General features: G+C 36.4%; 6 protein-coding genes and 1 long non-coding RNA gene across 8 annotated transcripts; 2 read left to right on the top strand and 5 right to left on the bottom strand.

Annotated features, from left to right (window-relative positions):
- Positions 1 to 1,067: 1,067 nt before the first annotated feature.
- On the top strand, positions 1,068 to 4,799 carry LOC142552956 (mitogen-activated protein kinase homolog MMK1-like). The gene is made up of 6 exons (XM_075662901.1): positions 1,068 to 1,332; positions 1,446 to 1,575; positions 2,210 to 2,347; positions 3,077 to 3,409; positions 4,030 to 4,210; positions 4,379 to 4,799. The coding sequence occupies exons 1-6, from the start codon at positions 1,121 to 1,123 to the stop codon at positions 4,552 to 4,554; spliced, it is 1,170 nt and encodes a 389-aa protein (XP_075519016.1). The 5' UTR covers positions 1,068 to 1,120; the 3' UTR covers positions 4,555 to 4,799.
- Positions 4,800 to 5,468: 669 nt separating this feature from the next.
- On the top strand, positions 5,469 to 7,635 carry LOC142552958 (small ribosomal subunit protein uS13c-like). Its single transcript, XM_075662904.1, has 3 exons — positions 5,469 to 5,693; positions 5,800 to 6,024; positions 7,150 to 7,635. Exons 1-3 carry the CDS (start codon positions 5,475 to 5,477, stop codon positions 7,309 to 7,311), a joined length of 606 nt encoding a protein of 201 aa, XP_075519019.1. The 5' UTR covers positions 5,469 to 5,474; the 3' UTR covers positions 7,312 to 7,635.
- A 51-nt stretch (positions 7,636 to 7,686) lies between these two features.
- Positions 7,687 to 11,409, bottom strand: LOC142552957 (uncharacterized). Of its 2 annotated transcripts, XM_075662903.1 has the most exons (11): positions 11,179 to 11,313; positions 10,923 to 11,039; positions 10,574 to 10,704; positions 10,294 to 10,438; positions 10,065 to 10,192; positions 9,555 to 9,626; positions 8,844 to 8,970; positions 8,628 to 8,752; positions 8,484 to 8,525; positions 8,163 to 8,375; positions 7,687 to 8,069 (listed from the first exon to the last, which is right to left on the bottom strand). In XM_075662903.1, exons 3-11 carry the CDS (start codon positions 10,679 to 10,681, stop codon positions 8,001 to 8,003), a joined length of 1,029 nt encoding a protein of 342 aa, XP_075519018.1. In that variant the 5' UTR covers positions 10,682 to 10,704; positions 10,923 to 11,039; positions 11,179 to 11,313; the 3' UTR covers positions 7,687 to 8,000. The 2 variants fall into 2 exon arrangements, with proteins under 2 accessions (XP_075519018.1, XP_075519017.1); XM_075662902.1 differs by lacking the exon at positions 10,923 to 11,039 and having other exon boundaries at positions 11,179 to 11,409.
- Positions 11,410 to 12,669: 1,260 nt separating this feature from the next.
- LOC142552961 (uncharacterized) lies at positions 12,670 to 14,452 on the bottom strand. The gene is made up of 2 exons (XR_012821889.1): positions 13,968 to 14,452; positions 12,670 to 12,891 (listed from the first exon to the last, which is right to left on the bottom strand). It is a non-coding gene; the product is annotated as an uncharacterized LOC142552961 (long non-coding RNA).
- A 676-nt stretch (positions 14,453 to 15,128) lies between these two features.
- On the bottom strand, positions 15,129 to 17,752 carry LOC142552959 (serine/threonine-protein kinase-like protein CCR4). The gene has a single exon (XM_075662905.1). It carries the CDS (start codon positions 17,645 to 17,647, stop codon positions 15,293 to 15,295), a length of 2,355 nt encoding a protein of 784 aa, XP_075519020.1. The 5' UTR covers positions 17,648 to 17,752; the 3' UTR covers positions 15,129 to 15,292.
- Positions 17,753 to 18,480: 728 nt separating this feature from the next.
- LOC142552960 (alpha-(1,4)-fucosyltransferase) lies at positions 18,481 to 21,668 on the bottom strand. The gene is made up of 3 exons (XM_075662906.1): positions 20,981 to 21,668; positions 19,712 to 19,885; positions 18,481 to 19,175 (listed from the first exon to the last, which is right to left on the bottom strand). The coding sequence occupies exons 1-3, from the start codon at positions 21,461 to 21,463 to the stop codon at positions 18,606 to 18,608; spliced, it is 1,227 nt and encodes a 408-aa protein (XP_075519021.1). The 5' UTR covers positions 21,464 to 21,668; the 3' UTR covers positions 18,481 to 18,605.
- A 2,224-nt stretch (positions 21,669 to 23,892) lies between these two features.
- Positions 23,893 to 25,260, bottom strand: LOC142552963 (uncharacterized). Its single transcript, XM_075662907.1, has 2 exons — positions 25,063 to 25,260; positions 23,893 to 24,308 (listed from the first exon to the last, which is right to left on the bottom strand). Exons 1-2 carry the CDS (start codon positions 25,139 to 25,141, stop codon positions 24,091 to 24,093), a joined length of 297 nt encoding a protein of 98 aa, XP_075519022.1. The 5' UTR covers positions 25,142 to 25,260; the 3' UTR covers positions 23,893 to 24,090.
- Positions 25,261 to 25,650: the final 390 nt, after the last annotated feature.

Consider the following 25,650-nt stretch of genomic DNA (forward strand, 5'->3'; position numbering starts at 1 on the left):
TAATCAAGGGCCTCCATGTTAAATTAAAAATGAACCAAACATGAGATAAGGGATGATTATTTAATAATCATTCCCTTATCATGGCTACCAAACATAGCCTGAAAGTTATATTAATGAGACATTATGAGATATTCTTCTCCTGATTCTATATATAACTAGAATAAAAATAGTAAATATTGGAGGAAAAAACATAAAAATAAAATATTATATTAAATATTCAGTCTCCTTGAAACTGATGAAAAATTTACATAAAATTAAAAAATAAGAGAAAATTGATAAAAGTATTATCCGACCTACGAAAAATATTATATTTTTAAGACGAAACTCCTATTATCCGACCTATGAAAAACATTATTTTTTATGTCAAAAATATTATTTTTATGGACCAGATTGACATAAAATAATTAATTTGATTTGAAATCTTGTTATATATTCAAATCCAATCCACCTCATCTAAACACAACATGTAAATTTACAAAATATACAGAAAAATGATTTAAAAAAAATATAATTTTACTGTGAAATTGGATTAATTAATATAGAAAAAAACTTGTGTGATATGGTCTCACGAGTCGTATTTTGTGAGACATATATCTTATTTGGATCATCCATGAAAAAGTATTACTTTTATGCTAAGAGTATTATTTTTTATTGTGAATATCGGTAGGGTTAACCCCTCTCACAGATAAAGATTCGTAAGATCGTTTCATAAGATACCTACTCATTAACCCGTAGGTTATAATGACCTTCAACAAACCTGCCACTTTAGTTCATGTTCCATTTTATCTAGTGTTGATTTTGATTATTATGTCAATTACATTCAAATAATTTTGAGCAAAATGAAAAACTTTAGGTAAAATAATTTAGTTTGTTATTGAAGCAATTGCTTTTTCGTTATTTAAATCTAAAAGATGTTAACAAATATTTTTTATATGCACTAATGGTTCGATTTCTAATTATTTTTGTATTATAATTATAAATAATAATAAATAAATCTTATATAGGTTGTGGGCCCAACATTTAGATTACATGACACATGAGCAAGCAGAGAAGCAGTTTGCTCATTTATTAATTTTAATTTAATTTTATTAATTCGTAGCTAAAGAGAAGAGCACCCAAAATGGAGGGTGGGGTTCAGCCAGCGGACACCGTTATGTCGGACGCCGAGTCGCAGCCGCCGCCGCCGCCGCCGCCGATCGACCATATCCCAGCGATGCTCAGCCACGGGGGCCGATTCATTCAATACAACATATTTGGCAACATCTTCGAGGTCACCTCTAAATACAAAGCCCCCATCATGCCAATTGGCAAAGGCGCATACGGCATCGTTTGGTACCAAAGATTCTATCTTTTTGCTCTCGTTTGTAATTTCACTCTGATTTATTTTCTTCAAAGTGTTGTTTGATGACTGAAAGTTTGTGCGTTGTTTGGATTTTGCTGGGAAGCTCGGCTTTGAATTCGGAGACGAATGAGCATGTGGCGATAAAAAAGATTGCCAATGCTTTCGACAATAAAATCGATGCTAAGAGGACTCTGCGTGAGATAAAGCTTCTTCGCCATATGGATCATGAAAACGTTAGTAATTCATTATGCAGCTGAAAACAAATATGTTGGTCAGAGGGAGTGAGTGTTGCCGACCTTTTATTTTTCAAATATTGGGATGAAAAATGATAGCTCAGTACTCATTTATATTTCCCGTGTTCTTGGGGTGAACAAATTGGGAGCTTGAATGGTTTCTTGAAAAGCTTTTGGTGGCGCTAAAAAAAGTTAAAAAGGCTTTTGGTGCATTAAAGGGCAATTTATTGACCTGAAGGTGCGAAAGGGATTGAGCTGACTTGGAAATCTTGGAAATATATCTTATTTTTTAAACAAGACTTATCTGCACCTACAAGTCAGCGTGCTGTATTTTTAGCATTATTCAGTTTCATCAATTCACTGTAGATATTTTCTTTGATAGTTTTAGATAAATGATAAATCCCTTGCTCAAAAAATTTATTTTAGAAAGTTTGTTGTTGCATTTTGCCACTGTTACCTCACACTTACCTAATTGGAACACAAATTTCAAAAGGCAATTGCACATGTTTTTCCTATAGTCGCTTGCATATGATCTAATCTGTGCCTACATCAAGTGTATTTATTTATTTATGAAAAGACACTAAGGTCTTGTGTTGACATGTTTAGCGGCTAAACTGCAAATCCTGTTTTGCAGGTTGTTGCAATCAGAGATATAATACCACCTCCTCTGAGGGAGGCATTTAATGATGTTTACATCGCGTATGAACTCATGGACACCGATCTCTATCAGATCATCCGTTCTAATCAAGCATTGTCTGAGGAGCATTGCCAGGTTCGTCCTTTTTTGTTGAAAATTTATTTGTAGGGCATGGTCTGCTCCTTTATTTTCTAAATTCATTAGCTCCTTTCTTCTGGTTCATATCAATGTGACAAGACACTGTGTGAAGAAGGAAAACGAAAAGAAAACTTGGGTGAAGAAGTTGGAATTGATGGAGGGGGAAGAGGGGAAAGTTTTAAATGAATTAAATTATTGTGGTTTTCCGTATTTTCATCCAATTTTCTCTTGTCTACTGTTGTTACCTTAAATGGAAGTTCTACTATTTTCCAAACATCAATATACCAGCTAATAGTAGTTACTAAAAACTCACGTGATATGTGCATGAACTCAACATAAAGCTGCTGCCAGCCTGCCACGACCAATAAATACATCCTTTTAACTGTTCATGCATTAATGTGTCATATAGGCTGGAGGCAATCATTAAGAGCTCCTTAATTGTGGGGAATGTGAATCGAATGTTGTATTTGTCCTATACTAAAGAATATTTTCCCTATTGTTTTTTAATAACATGTGAAAGCGTGTACATATAGAATGCCGATTTTTCTCATGCATTATTATGTCTTGGTTGTCATGTTGAGCTTTGTCTTTGATAATTCATGACCACAAGATGCCACCACTGCTTTTTTCACCTAAACACGTTTTCAAAAGGTTCTGTATTCATTGTTGCCTTTATTGCGCTGATTTTCTTTATGGTTAAATGGCTATTTCCATGTTTTGGTGCAGTATTTCTTGTATCAGATTCTTCGTGGGTTAAAATACATACATTCGGCAAATGTTCTGCACAGGGATTTGAAGCCGAGCAATCTTCTCCTCAATGCGAATTGTGACCTAAAGATATGTGATTTTGGATTGGCACGAGTGACATCTGAAACAGATTTTATGACCGAATATGTCGTTACGAGGTGGTATCGGCCTCCTGAACTGTTGCTAAATTCATCTGATTATACTGCTGCTATTGATGTATGGTCAGTGGGGTGCATCTTCATGGAATTAATGGAGCGCAAGCCCTTATTTCCAGGTAGAGATCATGTGCACCAGTTACGTCTGCTCATGGAGGTATCTTTTTCTTTGATTATCTCTCTTGAATTTAAAAAATCTTTTGAGATTTTGAGGATTTTAGTGGCTATGTTCAATTTTACGGTTGAGTTTATTGGTTTTTTCCTAGGATATTTTTATTTTGTAAATTAGTTGCCTTCTGTGATAAGTCTAACGCAAAGGAAGGAGGAGCATTTTTGTCAAGATTTTTACAGCTTACCCACTCTAGATTTACTCTTATATTTACTGAAGACATTATATGAAAAAAAAAGGTCAGAAAACCGAGTTGGCTCTGGCTAATCCTGGAGTCTCCAATAGAACAGAGCATCCCAGAACCATGATTTTCAATTAAGAAAATGCATGTCACATATCTTTGTATACCAGTGTTGTGCTGCCTCCACCCAAATTTAGTGGGATGGTTTTGATTGGTAATTGTTTCTGTGAATTGTATAAAGGGGTATTTAACATCAGAAATACTAGTTTAGCTGTAACACTACCTACCTTAAGCTAGATTAGTTTTAAAAATAAAATAGCTCTTTTGAGATGTCCTCTTAGACCTTGTACGTGTTTATGATCAACTCATGGTCATATCAACACGCGCCTGTGCCTAAGTGTGACCAAGGATCCTATTTGCTTTGCAGCTGATAGGCACCCCATCTGAGGCTGAGCTGGGATGTCTGAATGAAAATGCCAAAAGATACATACAGCAATTGCCTCCCTATCATCGACAATCATTTACTGAAAAGTTTTCTCGTGTGCACCCTCTTGCAATTGATCTTGTTGAGAAAATGCTGACGTTTGATCCCAGACAAAGGATTACAGGTAGGTAGCATTGGCCCTTACTTGAAATATGTAACATAGGTTTCTTCAAATAAGTTACATCAACATCACGGTCTTTTTAATAGCTTTCCGTCCCTAAACCATTTCACAGAAATATGAATTCAGCTGGAGCCCATTTTTGATTGTTTTGTGAATATATTTTTATTTCAGTTGAAGATGCATTGGCGCATCCGTATCTCAATTCGCTCCATGACATCAGCGACGAGCCTGTTTGCACAACCCCTTTTAGTTTCGACTTTGAGCAGCATGCCCTGACTGAAGAACAAATGAAGGAGCTGATCTACCGGGAGTCTCTCGCATTCAATCCCGAGTATCAGCACATGTGAATAACCAAATCGTTGGACGCTAAATTGATGTGGTTTTCTCAAGTAGTACGATTACCACATATTTGATCTTTTGTTTTCTTTCGTGTATATATCCGTCCATCCAGAACTGGGATGGCTTTGTTTAGAACAAGAACCTTCGACTAAGTCGCGAATTTAATAATTTGACATGTACTGTTCCTAGTTTTATCTAGGCTTTGAGGTCGTAATGGTTGATGACTTTGTATGGGTGGTTTACCTAACATTTACCTGTGTGGGAATCATTAATTTTATCGATTTCAATGTTTCGACAAATTTGTATTGCCTGAATCTACAACCGGACTTGGCCAAACATGTTAAATTAACAACTTGAAACTAACAATAATCTATTATTTAAAAATATTAGTTACATCAAATATTTATATATAAATATAAATATTAGTCACTTCAATTCTGATTAAATAAAGTTCTTTCAGCGTCAAATGACCTAATCTTATTTTTGGGTTGCTTTGCAGGTTCAGCACTTCAGCTGGTCCTGAATCAATGAAAATATTGATCAGCTGTGTAATTTGCATTAAAATCAACTTAATTAATTTGGTTTTTTGAACTTTTGGTTCAAATGAAATTGAGAATATGCTCATATAAAGAAACTTTTGCAACAAAAATTCTGCTTTTTAAAAAAAATATATATTAGGGATTTTAAAATAGTAACATTATTATTTTTAAAAGCTGAATTTTATACTTACTGTATACGAATGCATCTTCCCTTTAAAAAATAATTATTTATTTTTATCATTCTATGCAAGTGTTCAACTATAACTTATATATATTTTTAAGTATCAATATAACACCTTTTTAATCTGTTATCAATTTTACCCTTAATTTTAGATGAAAGTTATAAGTTACCTCAACCTGATTTGAATCTATTTAATTGGTAAACGGGCATGACCCATCCGGCAGAAACCGGGTGGGTACTCCACCCCCTATCCAAAAGGATAAGGAGCAACCAACAAAATGTGCTCCATTTCATATTCCTGTCCTGCAAAACAATGGCGCAATCGCTAGCGACACCTGTGCTCCCATCATTATCTCTAATTTCCAATCCCATTTCCACCTCCTCCAAGAGTTTGCTGTCTTTCCCTCTTTCCACCTCCCTTCCCAAGGTAAAGTTTCGATTTTTGCGTGGTCAAACGATTGATGAACTGGGCATGGGTTTTTAATTGATTTGCGTCGTTGGATTTCTTTGGTTTTATTGTTTTTGGTGCTTAGATTGGTGGGTTGAGTATAAAATGTGCGCGTGTGGGTGGGGTGGAGATACCCAACAACAAGAGAGTTGAATACTCCCTGCAGTATATTCATGGGATTGGGCGTACCCTTGCCAAGCAGATTTTGGTTGATCTCAATTTTGAGAATAAGGTAACTAAAGATTTTTCGGAAGAAGAACTCACCACTCTACGTGAGGAAGTCTCGAAGTACATGATCGAAGGGGACCTTGTAAGTCTTACTCTCTGAACTTCCAAACTCTATGTATGTTAATTTTGTTTATGCGTTTGAACTTTGAAGAGAATGTTTATATATCCAGTAATGTTTATATATCCAGTTGGTGAAACATAGGACGTAGTGTGAATTGAACTAGAAGATTTGAACTGGCTTTGTGGGTGCGGTCTGGTGAATATAAGGTGTTTCTTTTAGCATTTAAGTTCTTTGGGTGGTGGTGGGTGTACTGTTCTACTTAAGAAAACCATCGGTTGAGGATGGCTGTCTCAGACCCACATTTTCATGTATTTCAGCGAGGGATTGAGCCCCATCTGTGAGAAACTACAAGGCTCATCTATGAAATGAAAGTTATTAGTGCAATACATGTAAGCCAAAAAGTGTGAACAGAGATGAGCCAAAATGATTTATCCGAGAAGAATCAAAGGTAATTCCCTTCTGCTGCACATACCCACTCCCAAGCTTCCCTAGCTAAACCCAAGTATAGAACTATGCAGTCTCCTCCCAATGTAATGTATTGTTCTGATTTTGGTTAATGTTGCATTTGTGAATTTTTCTACACGGCAATGTCTGCATCCAAATACTTGGATTAGCTTAGTTTAGTTTTCTTGGTATGCTGGAGTTACTTGCTTAATCCAAATGGGATTGAGAGGAAAAGTTGGACTGTACTTCAAAAATGTATCCGGATTTTAATCTTCTGCTTATTCCCCTCTATCCATTGGTTGTATTTCTAATTTCTTGGTCATGTCCTCATGTTCGGCAAGCATGATCTTGAGCATTTTTCACTTACATCACAAGCCTATGATAGAATTAACGTCTGCACTTCGGATATTGAAGGCGCGAAATAAAAAGCTTTTTTAAGTGTTTTTTTTAAATGTAGAAGCACTTTATATGTTAGAATATGCTAGTGAAAAAAAAGTCGGAAAAGAAAAAGCTCAGGCATGAGCCAAAAAGCCACATTTTCTAGCTGAAAAGATATTTTAAAACCTCTTCTTGAACGAGCTTCTCCTCGAACATCTGGGTTCTTTTTTTGTCATAAAAATAAAGTGCTTTTTAACTTTAAAGCTTCTCTATTTAAGTACACTCTCTCAATTGAATGGTTACATTTCTCTGTATTATGTTTAGAGGAGATTCAACGCACTTGCAATCAGAAGGTTGAAAGAGATACAATGCTATAGGGGGGTTCGACACGTTCAGGGATTGCCTTGCAGAGGACAAAGGACTAAAAATAACTGCCGGACCTTGAAGGGCAAAAGGGTTGCCATCCCTGGGAAGAAGAAGAAGTAAAATAAAAGAAATGGAAATAAATGTGAAGATAGGTTCTCTACTGTGGTTTACAAATACCTATATCATGCCTGGAATATGTGCGTTAGTGAGGCATTGTTCAGAATTCTCTTCAAGAACTTACGTTTACCATGATTTGTTTGTATGCTCTGAGGTAGTAATCAATTTGTCCAAAGATTTCCCCCCTAGCTTGGAGTCATGGTGCAAGGTGAGACGTTTTTTCCCAGACCTCGGATATATATTGAGAAAATTATGTCACATTTAATCTCTATTTGTTGAATTCAATCCAACTACTTAATCATACTAATCATATCTGATTATGGCTCATTGTGGTGCCGTTACGTTATCAGATGAAATGCATGGATAAAGATATTGAAATCTATAAAATTTATTATTCACTGGTCGGACGAAATCGGTTACATGCGACAAAAGCATGGATAAAGACAAATTACACATGAAAACTATCTTAAACAAACAAAATATAATGAAAATATCACTGCCTCAACAGGTACAGTACCCTGGAATTTACCATACCAGATGAGAATCCCATGAATTTAGGTTTTATGAAATATATAATATACTTTCATCAGCGTACATATAATCTAAGTAAGTCCGCATTCTTGAGGAACTAAAAAAATTAGTTTGCCGAATGGCCCAGACTACTGTGTTGTTATCAGATTTTCTTCAGCTGATCAATTTACAATTTCTATCCCCGTTAAAGAAGTTCCCCCGTGGAGTTGAAGGGCCACATCTCCAACGACCTGCATGATTCAACCGCAACGAACGAAATAATGTGTCGCAGTTTGAAAACTAATACGGTGATAAAATAGGAAACACCATAAATTATGAAGTACCTTCGCCATGGATCTATAGGAATATTCAGTAACTCCAGCAACATGGGGTGTTATAATGACATTCGGAAACTTCAAAATAGCATCATCGGGATCAAATGGCTCGGTCCATGCAACATCAATCCCTAGGCCTCCTAAGTGACCAGTTTTGAGATGATAAAGTACAGCATCGTAGTCCAAGAGACGGCCTCGTGCTATGTTTATGAGGAAAGCGCCCTGAAACCAAAACGGATCATCTCTTGTTGACTTGTAATTCCAATCCAATTTGCAGACTTTGGGAAAACCAGCATCCATAAAGAAGTAAGTAGTAATTGAAATTCAAACCTTTTTCATGGAAGATATGAAAACTTTGTCCACAATGCCAACCTGAAAGAAGCAGTTACGTACTAATTATTCGCCCTAAACAAGTAACAGATAATTAATTAAATGAGGAAAATAGTGAGTAAAGCATATGGGAATTCCTCTTGCCGTTTCACTGTTCAATGACAAGCAACAGACTACTATGTCCGCCTGGCTAGCAAATTTCAGAATATCCCCATGGACACCCTTCTCGTCGACTAGATCATCACTGATACCGTATCCATTGAATGATGCTGGATACATATAGTTGATTAACTATATGACAAATGCCAACTTTATTCTGAAATCAGCAAGTTATACAGTTAAAATAGTAAAGTTTTATACCAACAGATTCGCCTGAGTTCCACAAAGGTAAAGGCCAAGTCCTTTTTGTAGCAAGTATTTTCACACCGAAGGGTCGTAAACGCTTGGCTAAGTGGATGCCAATATTTCCAAATCCCATGAGGAAAACCTACATGAATAAGGAGCAAAGATAACACATTGAATGGATCACTTGCATTGCTTCAAATGAGGTAAGAAATGAAATTTACATTCCCGCATCACTTTTCATCAGATGTAAATATCTTCCAAAATTCCAAATAAGTTACCAACGGACAGGTATTTCAAATGTGTACCAATTCAATCCCTTCACACTACAAAACTTTATATACCTTGGTGCCAAGTTAAAGATTTACATTTGGCTACACATGCTGTGGTGCTGACCGCAAATATTCAGGCATTTAAAAGTCCAACTTCACATTTATTGTCAGAGCAACACTATTGGATAGAGATTTAAGAAAGATTTTATCGGGCGATCTCAGAGGTTTCCCATTTGGATTCAAATAGAAGATCAGAAACCAAATGCACAAACAAACTAAGAATATGACTCCATCATGAATCGACAGACGATGAAAGAATAAACTTTGAGGCCGACAAATAACCGCTGATCGGATGCAAGAGAGGGGCAAAATGCAAGTTTTCAACTTTGTATCAATTCAAATAACATATTTATTGTAAAAGTGCCAAAGGAAAACGTGAAAGAGGGAGGAAGTTCACCGTTTTTCCGAGCAATGTGTCACCAACTGGATTTCCAAGTTGTTTCTGCCTCACAGCTATTTGCATGTCGTACTATATAAATGGAAAATAAATGCAAAATTAACTCATTACATAAATGGAGAATGCCGTGAATAAATTTCTAGATAATTATTATGGAAATTGTGTATTTCTTCTGATGAAGTCTATTATTGAGCACAAACAGCAAATTCTAAGTAAACAAATTGAAAGTTAATGAAAAAAGACAAATAGTAGGTCAGGGCTACCATGAGAACCAAAACAATCCAAATTACCATTCGCCCAACAAGCCTTTTCTTTCGTAACATTTGATTTCGTAAAATTTCTCTAGCATGTTATCTATCACACATATAACATAAGTTGGCCAATAAAATGAAAACATGTCATATAATCTTTCACAGCTTAGCTTCATGATACATTTCACAGACTTGCCAACGGCAAAAAATATAGAAGGTAAAAGTACATTTTGAGAATGAAAATATGAAATAGACCAACTTGCTTACGAAGGAGGCCCAACATCAGGTATATAGCCATTTCAGCACATGAAGTTGCATTTCCAGTGGCATTGCTTGGGATCCTGGCAACTTTTATTCCACGGTTTGTAGCAGCCTTTATGTCAACCCCTTCACAAAAGAAGTATCAAGATATGTGTTGAGGTATAAGAACAGCGGCAAATATATTTTGATCTGTTGGACAGAATTCTAATGAAGAAGAATGACTGGACCTTCCAGGCCAACTCCAAATTGCATGATAAGCTTCATTTGGTTTGCTCGGGATATGATATCTGAAGTTAGCCTCAAATCTTTGACAACACACATATCATAGTTTCCAATAACATCAGGGACATCTTCAAAGGGGATTACATCAACCTGATTAAAAGTATATAGTAACATCCGAATATCCAATTACTGCACAAAGTACTATACCAACACCAATTTAGGATACGTATTCTTAAAGAATGTAATCTCAGCGATAATGCATGCATATAGAGTAACACTAAGCACCTGGATGAATGGATGGGCTTGCAGATACTCTTTTGTATAATTATGAGAAGCAGGAAAATTTGGCCCACAGAATATAACATAAGTGGTGGGCTTGCCACTGTCACCCATCTGTTCTTTGACCTCCAATGTACCTAATGCAAAGCATCAATTAACTTAGAGAGAACACTAACTGTGCAGTAATGAGTCCAGAAAGGGTATCCAGCCAAATAAGAAGGAAAGCACATCGTAAATGGTTTCATTTAGAACACCTAGAGGTGAAGAACCCACAGAAAGTCAGTAGTTTTCAAGAAAGCATAAGGTCCACAACGTGTAATAGAAACTGAACAAAGATGAAACAATTGAACTTGACCTAAATTTTTAGATCCCTAGGTAAATCGATCATGGGCCATTCCATGTTTAATTTGGTTAATTAATCTTTTATTTGTGGGGGAGGCTATCACATTGGTGCTTATTCACTCAAAAACAGCTGCAAGGAATCAGGTTAGTAGTTTCATTAGAATTTTGTTTTCCCCTATACAAAATCAAAGTAACCCATTATTTTCTAGTGCAAAGACAACTCAAAGTAAAAGAAAACATGCATAAAACGGAAAGGGGTTTTACGAAACCTGAAGAAGATGAACTGAGGCGTGGCTGTCCAGTGGTGGAATTACTGTACAATGATGTTATCCTCCTGACATGGTCGATGAATCTGTTCTCACCAACCAAAGATTTCGTCAGCACTGAATCGATACGGTAACGGGAGGCCGCGCTACGATACATGCGAGAACAGAGAAGAATGCTGCAGTCTCACCGTGGATCACCACAAGGGTGATAAATGTCCTTGCAGGGTAACTTTCGGTTAAGTCCCTCTTTTATGGCTGATTTTCAATTTAGCCCAAACGTTGTTGAAAATGAACTAATATCTCGTTTAAACCTACTCGTCATATTTTATGAATTTGTAACTCGTTCCAGAACAAATATATAATACAAATAATGCTTCTGAGAGCTATATAGGAAAATTTTGATTAAGAATTATATCTCAAGTCTTCAGACGTCATGTTTTGTTCCCATTTAAGGCTCACGAAATAGCATAGAAATCATATTTTGGACATCAGTAATTTACAGTTGCTGAACGTGAAGATAAAAAAAAAAAAATTATTCAAGAAAACACTATATGTCCTCCTGGAAAATGGAAATACACTTGTATCATGTGAAGATTGATTCTCATTAGAAAAGTTAATGTTCAAGTCTAAAGCTGTTAAACGGGTTAATATGTCTGATCGACCTATCCTGCCATATAAAATATATGAATTGAGTTGACAATATCACAACCCGGTAAAATGCAAGCCACCCCACACCGTCAAATTCACTACAAAATAGGTTTGCCTCCAATCCACCGCTTAGGTTCATTTCTATCGTGTACTGTTGTATATAAATCTAATTTGTGTCCTTCAATTGTTTTTATAATATTCATGCATGGATGATGTGTTCATCTATACGTCTGTACTCTTTTATTAAATTTGAGACATTTAGAGTAACTAATTTTGGTGTCATGATCTGTTTTAATAATTATATATATTAATAAAATGTTAAAATTTTAAAGCAATTTATATATAGTTCAACGGATAGAATAATTGTTTCTTGAGATTTAGGTTATATGTTCAATTCTCACTTATATTATTTTTTTATTCTTTTATTTTTTCAATTTATTTTTAATTTATATATCAAAATTACAGTGTGATCGCTCGCTATTTTTTATAATTATATTTTGATCCTCATTTAAATATAAATCAAATGAATTATAAAAAATATATTATACGTTGCGTGTGCGTCGGTGCACTAATCTGTATAATGATACGATATGCAATACGATTGCGGAACAAAATATCGTAAATGTAAGGCTGCACTGATTTGGAAAGCACGTGTTCTGTTTTTTTTTCTGAGATCGGACTATCTGCTTTTCATTTCCCAAGTATTTGAATACATACAGAGGCTGATAATTATGGTAGCATATCTTGGTTTCCAATGGATAAATCTGAGCAACTTGATTTTGTTTTAAATGTTGAGATACATACAATTAGAATTTTTCTGAACAATTAAGAAAATCATGCAAATAATTGTGCATGGGAGCGAGCTTATCAATTAGAAATTCACCGTTGAATTTTATAATACAGTATTTCAGAAAGTTCAAGTCAATTATTTGGTATTTTCTACAAGGAAAACACAGAGAACAGAGAAGTGCATCTTGCAACTATCTGCGACTCTGCATATTCTCATGAACGATATATAGACAGACATGCTTTTCCATCTCCTATAGGAACTCAAACAAAATGTAGAACCTGTAAATAAAAACATGGAACCCACGGTCAAAAATCAAGAACCTATCTCGGATCAACAGTTGACACTAGCAAAAAGCACCGATACCGAAAGATGCTGATCAACAAGTATTCATAATCTGCATAAACATCTATGCATGAGTCAACAAAAACAATCTACAAGCACACAAGCTACAAAAACTACAGATGGTCTTCAAAGAAGCCATCTGAGTACTAATAAATCGAGAAGACTCTTGGACAAAACAAGTATAATATCATGAAATTGCTTGATCTACCACCCATCTATGGGATAAATCTCAAGATAATCGTCCACATTCTAACGCATGATGCTGGTCTGCAGATGCCATGATAAAATAGCTACTTCAGTATTAGCATTTATCATCTTAAATTAGGGTAATAAGCATACTGTTCAAATTGCCGATGTCAACTCAAAATGCCGACTTTCAAATACCCGTGCTAAAAATCACGTTCTTCATTCATGTAATTATTGATTTTCTTCTAAAGTTTAATAATGCTTTACAAGGTGCAAATGCTAAAACTCTGATGCATCGTGTGAACTAGAGCAAACTTTCTCCACTGTTACGCACCATATAGAAAGTTGAAATCAAGTGAGATTTGGCACCAATATCAAGATTTCTTAGCAAAAAAATGACAATCATTTTAATTTTTATGACAGAAAATTCACGGATCATGTCTTCTTTTCCCTTGATAATGTTTTAATAATAAAAAATTAAAAACAGCTAAGGGAATAGCCCGACAACCAGTAACATTCGGCATGCGGGAAAAGATTAAAGTGACCATGTCCGCAAACATCGATCTGTAATCACATGTAGCCAATATGCACAGCAAATATCATACAACGTGCAAACAAAAAAATCTCTTATTTATAGTCCTTCAAGAAACACTAGAGTTGAAAAATCATGCTTATTAGCAATATAGAAAAATGCATTAGTTCAAGCAACATGAATAAAATCCAGATGAAGCAATATATATATAAGCACAATCTTTACCCGTTCAAAGAAATCTAAATCGATAGTAATCTTTACATTTTGAACTATAATCTCCAAAAATACACTTACAGATTCCGAATGAACAAGAAATAATAATCACTTAACAATCCCTTGCTCGTGGCAACAATACCCGTCGCCAGCGTGTTTGTTCCTATCACCTTCATTTTCACCATGATCATGATCGCAGTCGCCCTCAGAATCAGAATCGTCCTCGTCAAAAGGCTTTTCTTTATGAAAGATGCAGCATTTTTTAGAGCTTTTCTTGTTCATAAACTCGTTGTCAACCGTTCCCTCTTTCCAAGACACCTTCTTTTTAGGGCGTTTCAATTTCAACACCAGAACCGAAGGACGTTCCTGCTGATTTGAGGACGATGGAGGATCTACGGTTACGGTCGTGGTGGTGATTGTGGTGGCAGTGGCGGTGGAGCTGGCCATAGTTGTGCCCTATTAGATTCGTTGATTTGGGGGAAAATGAAAGTCGTTATGGTCATTGATTTTGTCTTGATTCTTGTTCGTGCCGCGTAGAATATGGAATTATTTTGTTTATGACGTAAATAAATAATTAAAAAAATTAACGAAATATAAAAAAGTAATAATTAAACATTAACCCCTCATTTTATCGCATTTTCTCAATTCAGTTCTTCATTTTAGAGTTGTTTATTTTCCTCTTTTTAATCATAGTGTGAACATTAACTACGTGCACTTATATATAAATGGATATGAGCTTCCATTTTAATATTGGTGAGACCTTTTCAATTACAGAGTGTTCGCTTTTCACGTTTGCATGTCGCCTTCACCCCGTCAGTGTAGTAACTTCAAAGACAAGAGTATTCGAGATCGTGTCTCTTCCTTGGACTTCTTCCAAATTGAAATATTATTAATTAATTTAGCACGTGGATGATAAAATAACGAATTGTATATGGATGTGGTTTTTATGTAACTAAAGAACAGGTCAAATGCCAAATTTTGTGAGGGGAATTGTCTAGTCAAGGTGACACCATTTTGAATTTGGTGAATTGACTCATTCTTCCCTTCTAATTAAATAAATCTTGACAGAACTTAATATTTGGGATCACTTCTCTCGAGCTCATGGGTGAATACCATTAGTAAATTTATATTTGGATACATGCAAGATCAAAACGAATAGATATATATATATGTTTGGATTCTGTGTTTCAGAAATCTTGAACATTTGGCCTCCTTTCATAGGAATCACTTGTAATCAAAATCTTAAACTCCTGGGAAATCGGGTATATAATGTCACATTGAATGCTTAATGATTAAGGACATGTCAACGAATAATGTTGGAAAAAGATAAACATTTATCCTTAAAATTGTGTTTCTTCCTCCATTCACAGTATTATATGTACACATTTGAATGATGAACAGGCTACCTACTCCGACTTAGTTGCCATCGATGATCCCGTGGTGGATCGAGACAATAACGGTGGAGCCAAACAGGCTTCCAAGGCTCTCTCCAAGCTATTTACAACTTCAGTCATCGTTGGCCTGTCACGACCCTCTGGCATCACGCAATCCGCTGCTAAGTATCCAACATAGGCCACCGCCTCTATCTCGAATGGGGTTGGTGCCGGCATCTTCGGGTCCAAAATCCTGTGAATTTCATCATGTATTATGTATGGAACGACATAATCCACCACATTTCTAGGCACCCCATTTTCATTCTTGTGAATCGCCTTGCGCCCGGATAAAAGTTCTAGCAGCACGACACCAAAACTGTAAACGTCGCTCTTACTAGTCAGCATTTCCAATCTGTAGTACTCGGGGTCCATGTACCCCATTGTTCCGGCGGCACGTAATAAGAGGTGCGTCTCATCATCTGGTGGTCCCATCAGTGAAAGTCCGAAATCCGAAACCTTGGCGGTCCATCTGGCATCTATTAGTATGTTTGAGGACTTGATGTCGCGGTGTATGATACGTGGCACAGCGAACTCATGTAGGTACTCGAGTCCTCTAGCAGCATCAAGGGCTACCTTGATTCGTTTCGGCCATGATGTTAGAGGAGAAGATTGGAGCTTGTGGAGATGGCTATAAAGGCTATAGTTGCTCATGTACTCGTACACTAAGACAAGCTCGTCACCGTCTTCGCAGTATCCCAACAACCGAACAAGATTTTTGTGATTTAAGCGTGACAAAAACTCGAGCTCATTCAAGAATGCGCTGTCCTTGTCCTCTACGCTTCGTCTGGTTGCACCATTGGCATATGATGAAGAGGCGGACGTTTCGGCTCTCTTGAAGGCCACTTCCCGCCCGTCTTCCAATGTCGCACGATAGACTGATCCAAAGCTTCCATGGCCAATCTTGTGATCCTCGGAGAAATTATCAGTCACTCTAAGGATCAAATGCAAGGGAAACTCCTCCAACTGATCCCCATTTCCCAAGCTGATCATCTGGCTGAGGCGCTTTTCTAATTTTGGTGCAGCTGGCTGAGCCTGCGCAGTTTGGCCACTCGGTGGAACTGAGCTGCCCTCTTCTAAACGTCCTGAATCATGAATCCTACTGCTTCCTCTGTCTCTACGGTATCGAAAGAACAGAAAGGAACACAGAGATAATAACAGTGAGAAGGATCCAACGCAACCAAACACCATCAGAGCCACCATTTTAGCGTTCCATTTTCTGGTCTTTTCCATCACCAAGGACGGTGGTGGTGGTGGTGGTGTCTCTGCTAACGGAGGCCACAGCCCAACTGAAGGTGTACAAGGTTGGCAGATCATTAGTCCTTGGTCACAATATTCACCATAATTAGGTAAAGGGCCACAAGAACACTGATTTCTAGTTCTGCAAGGACCTGGAACAATATCATTGAACACCAACGGATTCAAATCAAAATCTTCGTTACCCCAGCAAAGCAACGAGTAATCTGACATCTTGACACCACAAAAAATGGCCTCTTTTGCCTCTAGAGAAATAAAGAATTCATTCCTCAATGATTCAGGCATGTTATATTCATTTTCTCCCCAACAACTCACAGTTCTGTTGAACCTTAGCGCACAACCTCGATTCTTCCCCAATGCCAGTGCTGTGAACTCGCCACTAGGCTTCTCCCCCGCCATATTGCCCCAGCATTCCAAGCTACCATTCAGAGAAATGGCACACGCATGGCGAAAACCAGCAGAAAGAAGCCTAAAATTTCCCGTAGGAACGTGACCAGTGACATTAGCATCATTTCCTAAACATTGAACTTGTCCTAAGCTTGACAAGCCACATACAAAATCATCCCCAACAGCAAGATCTGAAGTCAAAGCGGTATTAGTATGATCGAAACCTCGCCATTGCCAACATTGAAGAGCGTTTGAACCATTGAGTAAACCACAAATTTTGGAGTTCCCGGATTCCAAATTTGTCAAAACTGGACCCGTATAAATCCTTTTACGCGTCATGTTGCTCCCTATATCCGAAAATCTCCAGCAGACCATGATTGAGGTGGATGAAGAGTAGAATGAACTTAAAGCACAAAGAAAACCATTTCCACCAACAATCCCAGAAACTGATCTCAAGGCAGGACCGAGTACAATTTGAACTCTCCGAGGAAAACTGGTGCAGTTAATGAAAGAAGGTGATTCTTGGCTATGATTAACATTATGTGCTATCGCACATACTAATGTTTGATTCCCGGTTTCAGATATTGCAACAATGGAAAGCGAGTGAATTAACGGCAGGAAAAAACCAAAAAGAAGGAACAGAAAGAGGGAATAATGGAACAAAATTTTTAATGAAAGAATTGCCATGGAAATGATTCGGAAGAAAGTTTTCTCATGGTGGTGCGGAAGAATGGAGATGAAAGGTTTCTGGAAAGTCGCTAATTCTTGATTCTCTCATTATGGCGTTCTTTATTTTTGAAGAATGCAAAGAAATATCAAAGAAAACGAAATCACGCGTTCGAGCTTGTAAAAGACTTGGTCCCATTGAACGTGTGTTTCGAACCAAAGGCAAAGGGAGCGCGTGGTCAAACAAATTATGTAGACGTAGTATTATAAAGAAAGTCGCATGCACACGTGGAATATTTATCTATATATTATTATTATTATTATTATTTATTACAAAGCACTCCAACAGGTAAAGAATTGCTGGAAGTGGAATTTAATTAATTTTTTGTCTGATTCAAAACCGAATCCAAATTATGATACTATATTTTGTTCGAATGCAATAGACTCTTCCCCGAGTCACAAGTTTAAGTATTTTGATTTGACTAGAAATTTTGCAGTGAAAATTGACATATTTGTATGCGTGTATGTAGGTCTTCTAGTTGAAATGCATGTTTTTCAGCAAGTAAATTTTAAAAATTGAAGGAAACGAAACATTCGTGAACAAGCCAACAATACACAGTCGTAACTTTTCTATGTGAGAAATCAGACTTGACCAGTTTTGTACATGAGTTACGACCCATGAGATCAAACAGTTTCTTTAAAAATTTTCACTCAAAACTCGAATATGACACAATCGTATCGGAACCTGCCGCACCACCACCTCATAAGTCATAACCAAAAAAACATTCGATTTAGTACAACATGGTTTCCGTGGATATAAACATCTCTATTTAACAAATACCTGTGTATATCCGTTTAATCAAAATTCTTGGATCTACATATGATTGATTCTCAGGCCTTTTTGGCAAGGAGAAGAATATTCACCAAATTAATTTTAGATACATCTTTGCCACGGGTCAGCTAACAAAATCAGCCCCGTTTAAAACCGTTTTGCATTTCTCCCATTTTTCCTGCTCACAGCCTCGCATAATCTGCACGGTAATGTGTCTAAGCTCGCTGCGCGGGTTTTCCCATAGTTTCCCAACACCCCACATCTTCTCCATGCATGGTATTCCGCATAAGCTACAGGATCGTTAGCTAGGGACTTGATGTAATTAGCCAGTTCAACCATGGAACTGAATTGTGTGCCATCTATTATGGAATGAGGAGGTACAAAGTTCCAAACATCCGGTGCACCAAAGTATATGGGAACGGCCCCCGAATCCAGAGGGTAAAAGAGTTTCTCAGTCACATAACTATCGGTCATGGTGTTCTCGATTGCAAGGACGAACTTGTAGTGGGACATGGCACAGTGCAGATGATCCCACCATTTAGGTGCTTCTTCGGTACTTTTCATGCATTCGGGATAGAGAGAGAGCGCCATATCGAGACCTCCAACATTGTTCAAGCACTTGCCGAATGAGTGGTGGGGAAGCAGGCTGAGTAGCTTTTTAGCAAGTTCGTTCCTCTGAGGTAGACATCGTGATGAAGACCAATAAACAAGAGTATCCTAGAATACAAAAATCATTGTTACTTTCAGGGCCGTGAAGAAAATAGTCCTGATCATTATGTAAAAAGCAAGGGTGAAAGGCGATCCAGACTGCCAGCCCAAGCTCGACTCAAGTTCAAGTATTTCGAGTACAGCTCAAGCCAGCTTCGAGCTTTAACATCTCAAACTCAAGCAAAAAAAATTTAAATTATTATTCTAAATTTTCAATTATTATTTAACTAATTCGATAAAAAACCACAAATTTAACAACTAATGTATAAAATTAAAGGGTACTTTGGTAAATACCCAACAAGCTCGAGCTCAGATCAGAGCTACATTGATGTTCGAGAAAATCGAGTTTGTTGAGCTCGAGTAACTAGAAAATTACTTGAGCTGAACACATGTTCGAATGTTTAATTTTCTTTTGAATCGACCTCAAGTATGGTACTACTAGAGGTCAACTAGGCTCCTGCACAGCCCTACAAAACTAAGAAGTAACAAATGAAAAGATGTAAACAAGAAGGTAAGGGTATATGTTGATAATTGAGAACACTTGCATTGTTCTTGATGGAAGACAGATGATAATTTCGGCTGTTGTGAAAAATTCCTCCAGCGTAAGTTGCCTGAACGTCGTCTTTAGCATGGTAGCTGATAAAAATGTCTTCGTAGCCTGACCTCTTCCTTCCAGCTTCAAGCTCCATATACACACGTACAGGATCTCCAACTCTCCTCTATCATCAAATGGAAAGACAATTTTATTCAAGGGGATGATAAATCGAAAGCTTATTTAGTGAAATGGCATGGTTAACATGTCGTAGGAACAATCAAGACAATGGCAGCTCTACTTGAAAGCGACTATTTGCAATGTGCAAATTTGTCTCAAGCAAATTCCTATAACAGGAAAGAGTTATTATGACCCCAAGATTGGGAAACAAGTCATCCACTCTAAAATTCAGCTTAAAATGTGTGCTACAACAAAACCTGATTTACCAAAGAAATATCAAAATAAATCTGCCTGACCATAACAATGTTTCATATCTTTCAAACTTCTCCAGCATAATTTCACTTTCGTACTGTATGTGACATCATGGACAGAACTCACTAGGTGATGAGAGGAAACTATTACATGTGGGTTGCAACTGAAACTTATACTGTTTAGAGTCACAATATTGCCATACACGCAAGTTAATATGCTATTTGCTAGTCATTAAAAAACTTAGATCCCAAAGAAGTATCATAATACATTAAAACTGTGATAAAAATATATCTAGCTCGATTTATACATAATCCTATATTAGACTTGCCTTGTATGCGTTCAAATGCACATGGGTGAAGGTAGACATAATAGCCATTTGCATTGGTGAATGACTAAAAACAGACTAAGGTGTGCTCATGAAAACATAATTGTTATACCCTATTTATTTAGATTAATGATCTTGCTCACATTTTTCAGAGGGCAATTCTTCAATAACTATTCGAGAACTCCTGGTTAAAAAGTTACCTTTAAGATTCAGAATCTTAACTCCCGAGTGAAAAATCTTAATTTAACAATTGATCAGACAAATTGAACCGCTGTTTATTTTGCTCTCAGTGATTATCTTTCTAGGGACAGACAGATAAAAGTACAAACACAAAACACCACAGGGATAAAATTTAACAACATAAACAGGAACGTAATCACACATTTATCTAGGGTTGGATTCGAAAAGTAAATCCGGCAACACCGTTCCACAATAAAATATAAATACGGAAAGCCCTAAAAGTAAGATTCTTCAAAGAACAGCAAATTGAGCCGGGCAAAAAGTCGGTTCCCAGAAATCAACTACCTGCAATGGAGGAGTAGTAGTTTCAAACAAGAGGGCATCAGGAGTATCAGCAAGAACTTGAGATTTAGTCCACAAACAGCTCAGCCCACATCTGCAACTATACAAATTGTCCATATTATCAGGAATCCAAGTCCACCCTTTGACCAAAACACTGACATGTTTCATCTTCAACTCACCGCAATTGATCTCACCATCAACATTCTGTAAAGATGAGATCTTCAACCCATTTCTCAAAAACTCTCCATGTTTTTCCCTGAATCGAGCACAACCTACAAGAGAATCCCATTTCTTGAATGCTTTAAGGAGGTCTTGAAAGGGTTCTGGTGCGCTGGATTTTGAAAGGTTTAGTAAAGCTGAAGGTGTAGGATAGGGGATTGAAGATTCTGCCGCCGGAAATTCAAGAAAATCCGTTAAGAAGAGGATTAGAATCGCGAATCCAAGCATCAATGTGATTAACAAGGTGTTTTTCGATTTGAATTGCATAGTGGCAAAGGGTAAATCAAGAAAATTCTCTATCAATTCCGTGTCTCCATGTTAAACAAATTGGGTAGAAGAAAAATAATTTATTTTGTTTCTGTACACATTTCTAATTGTAATTAGACAGGTTCGTACGATCGAAAAACCGCCGCATACAAAATAGGAAACAGATGGGAAAAGGATAAATTAATTCCAGGTAAATTGTTCTTGTTGATCCTCGCATGATTCCACAATTTTATTCGTAAATTAATCAATCTTTTTTTCAAGAAAAATTATTTCAAATAGCATCAAAAAATGTCCATCGAACAATAAATTGGATTTTATTGTGTGTATATTTATCCAAAAGAAACGTGGGTTTACTCTAGGTTCTTTATCTATTTTAAAATAATTTTTACAGTTTAATTAAAAAATTATATATCGAATTAATAAATATAGATGTCTTCTAAATAAATGCTTTATTCGGCTAATCTAATATCTTTTGACATTAACAAAATTACAAGAGCTTGTTCTTGCTGTCTAAATTGCTTCTTTCAATTAACTGAATCTCAGTAAATGTGTCACGAACCAAACTTCTTTAATCCAAAGTAATTTGTGAGGAAAAATAATCAGTTAATTAATTCTTAAGTTTTGTAACGCTCCAAATTCGACAAATGTTACCACTATATCAAGACAAAGTAATTTGTGAGAAAAAATTTCGTGCTCTTTGAATTTTGGGGTGTGTGTGTATACTGAGGTACATAATTCAAATCTTCGTATATCTTATCTTGGGTGGATGTGATACGGGCTGCACGAACTCCTAGCATGCTAGCTAGCTGATTCACACAGACGAAGGAAAATGCATGCATGCAATTATGGCAAACTTATTACTGAACCAAATCAAATTCACTGACACCATGTGTCGAGCAGGCCAACAATCATACACAAACGTGTGCGTCTGTAAGATCTCAACTATAAATATGGATATCTCCCTCCGTAACTCTTCCTTGTACTTGGGACATGCATGCTTGCTATCCATATTCTCCCACCCTTTTGTTTCATATATTTGAACATCCGTCGATGATGTCCAAAGAAGTAGTAAGTGGTGATGAAGTCCACGGGAAGATCGCTCCAAAGGGGCATTTTGTGGTTTATGTGGGCAGTGAAATGGCAAGAATTGAGGTTCCCACGTTTTTCTTGAAAACCCCTATGTTTCAGAGACTTCATGATAGAGCTGCGGAAGAGAGTGGATTTGGGAATAGTGGTAGAATCATTCTTCCTTGTGATGAACCTTCTTTCCGAAGGCTCCCTTCAGTTTTATCAAACATTAAGTGATAGGTACGTAGTACTTCTCAATGTACAAAATAGTCAGTGAGGTGCCAGGAATGTAATTGAAACGGAGGCAAAAATGTAATATCAAACATTTCGGCAAGACATGACTTGCATACGCATTATACTAACATAATGATCCATTAATTTGGTGAAATGATGGACATCCATTAGAATAACATGCTTGTATTTTCGTTGAAACAAAGAGAAAAGTAATGGACGACATACCTTTACGTATGGTTCAGCATATTCTTATCTGGTGAAACATAGCAATTCTTTCACAAGTTAGCATTTCGAAATTTCTAACAAGTAATAAGCATTTATCTGTAATATCATGGTAATTCCAAATTATTATAGTGTTTGGGCTTTATTTTTTTTTTTTGGCATAGACTGTTTAAATCGAGGTTAAGAAGGCTAACCAAAATGTAAAAACCGAAGAGAATGGAAAATTTATAAATCGAGGTATGCAGAAATATTGAGCACAAAAAAGACTGTCTTATCAGAATAATTCCTCAGTGTAACAGCATCCAACCAACCTACTTCCCAAAAATATAATGATCCCCCTGCGCAAAGTAAACACAATAAAGCTAGCTATAACAAAGCCACAGAAAACAGGGGTTATTTTCTGTGTATGTGAAATTAAATAGGACCGGGTAAAATAAAGACTTTTAGACATATTAAATCTGTAAGTCATGGCCAATTATTAGCAAAATAGAATAACAACTAATTAAATGTCTGAGCCGTTATAATAAGTTAGAGCGCTAATGAAACAGCTGTTGACTGATTGAATGGTTTTTGACACGGAATACAAATTTTATATGCCTCAGTTTTCCACTATGTTAAAAATCTTATAACTCCATACGCTGCACAACAAAAGTTTTGGAGAATAAAGTGTGTTTTGTGATTTCATGATTATTTTAGTGAACTTGTCTTAGGTTTTATGAGAAACACTGTGCCTTTACTTTCACAAAGATGACATCCATGAAGTGCATAATACTCTTAAAACAACTACCGTCAAGGACTTTGGATTCATTGTTTAGAAAGAAACAAAAATTGGTTATGTTTGTTTCCACTTCCAGAGATGGAAACACCCCCTAAGAATGAATACAAACATAGTCCATTACTTACAATTTACAGATCCAAGAAAATTTTATTGATAAAACAGCAAACAAAATACTATTTTCAGACTTACAAAGATGATAAACAGCATGTAGCTAAGTGAAAGCTGAAAACCGAGCAATTCAAAGCAACGACAAATTCATGTCTTCTGTGCCTCCACAAAGAAAGTATCTGTTATTGCAGGAAAAAGATAGTTTAACAAGAAAATCTTAAGCAGAAGCGGTCTTCCTCTGCTGAAATATGACAGCATAAATGGGGACACCAACGCCAATGCTGAATGCTGTAAGCACGCCAAGAGTCATTGTCAGTTTCTGGTTTTTCATCCTGTCCAAGTTATACATATGCTTTGCGTGAAGGTAGAATGGCTCGTCATGACCATGTCCTCCTCCCATTTTCTTTACACCAGTTGAGTGAATGCCCCTGTTAACTGTCAGAGAACAACAAATGGCGTAACTCCATGAGCCAAGATATAGCTAAAAGCAACATCCTTTGGTGCTCCAGTGGAATCTACCCAGAAGTGCAATCAAATTGATATGATGCTTGAGAAAGTAGCTAAAAGGAAACTTGAAATAAAAATCACGATTGGATAGCGGCCATGTTTCCATGAAAATGAGGGGTAGGTAAGCAGGTCATATTGGAAGTTACTAGTGATATAAGCAGTCATACAAGGGGATAAAAACTACTATATAGGTGATGAAATTTAATTTCGGTATAAATTGTTCAATTGAAATAAATGGAAGGAGAAATCCGTAGTACAGGTTAGTGAACTAGTTGATAAAAGAGTGAAATATGTTGGGCAAAAAAAAATTGAGGAAATTCAAGATGACAAACAATAAGATCCAACAAGACAACTCATCGGTAATATATCAACTTCTGCAGATAGTTTATGCACACTATAATGTCATCCGATACAGAAAAATTTAGGTCCTTGAAATTGTAATGCTACAAAATTTAACAATTGAAATATGAAAATATTCATGCCCTAAACCGAAAATTTCCACCAATTAGCAGGATAAAATTAATCTAGACGATTAAACAATAGATTAGAAAAAATAAGATTAAGAACCCATAAAAAAATCGGAACAAATAATGAATAATTCATAAAGAGCTGGTTCCTTTTACGATGTATAGAATAAACAACAAAGACAATTCGGAAAAGCATAAAAAGGCAAGGCGGGAACCAGATTTAGGGAGAAATGGTTGGGTAGAATAGCATAGCAGCTTGGATGCACATGATTTCAATCCGTTGTTCATTGCCATTCCTCGAAGATCAAAATTTTCAACGCAAAGTCAAAATAAGAGAATCTGCTTCTGATTTGTGTGTCCAATTTCCGTTGAGGCAGAGTCGAAGAAGGAAATGGCACAGTAGAAGGGTTCGTTGCCATGAGTTCATATGATCGGCACGTGCACTACTAATTTGGGCTTCATGTGTTGGGCTATCGTAATGGGGCCACCAGAACAAATGCATGAACCCAACACTTTTTTTAAAGAGAACCCAACAATAATTTATTTCAAAGTTTAGTAGAAATTGGCTTCACTTTCATATTTGAAATTTCCTTCGATTGATAATTGATATAATGAGACAATAATTTTTTTAGGGAATGAAAGTAGTTGTCAGATGAATTTTATTTGATATCTATTTGAAATGGAAATTTCATCAACAATCTTTAGGATGTTATCATTCTTCAAGACAAGATAAAAGAAATTAATTAGAAAAGTAAAATTATCTAAATAAAATTAATAATTGGAATGAGAAAATCAATGAGAGC

This window comes from Primulina tabacum, chromosome 8, assembly GCF_025594145.1.
Source record: "Primulina tabacum isolate GXHZ01 chromosome 8, ASM2559414v2, whole genome shotgun sequence".
Lineage (NCBI taxonomy): Eukaryota > Viridiplantae > Streptophyta > Magnoliopsida > Lamiales > Gesneriaceae > Primulina > Primulina tabacum.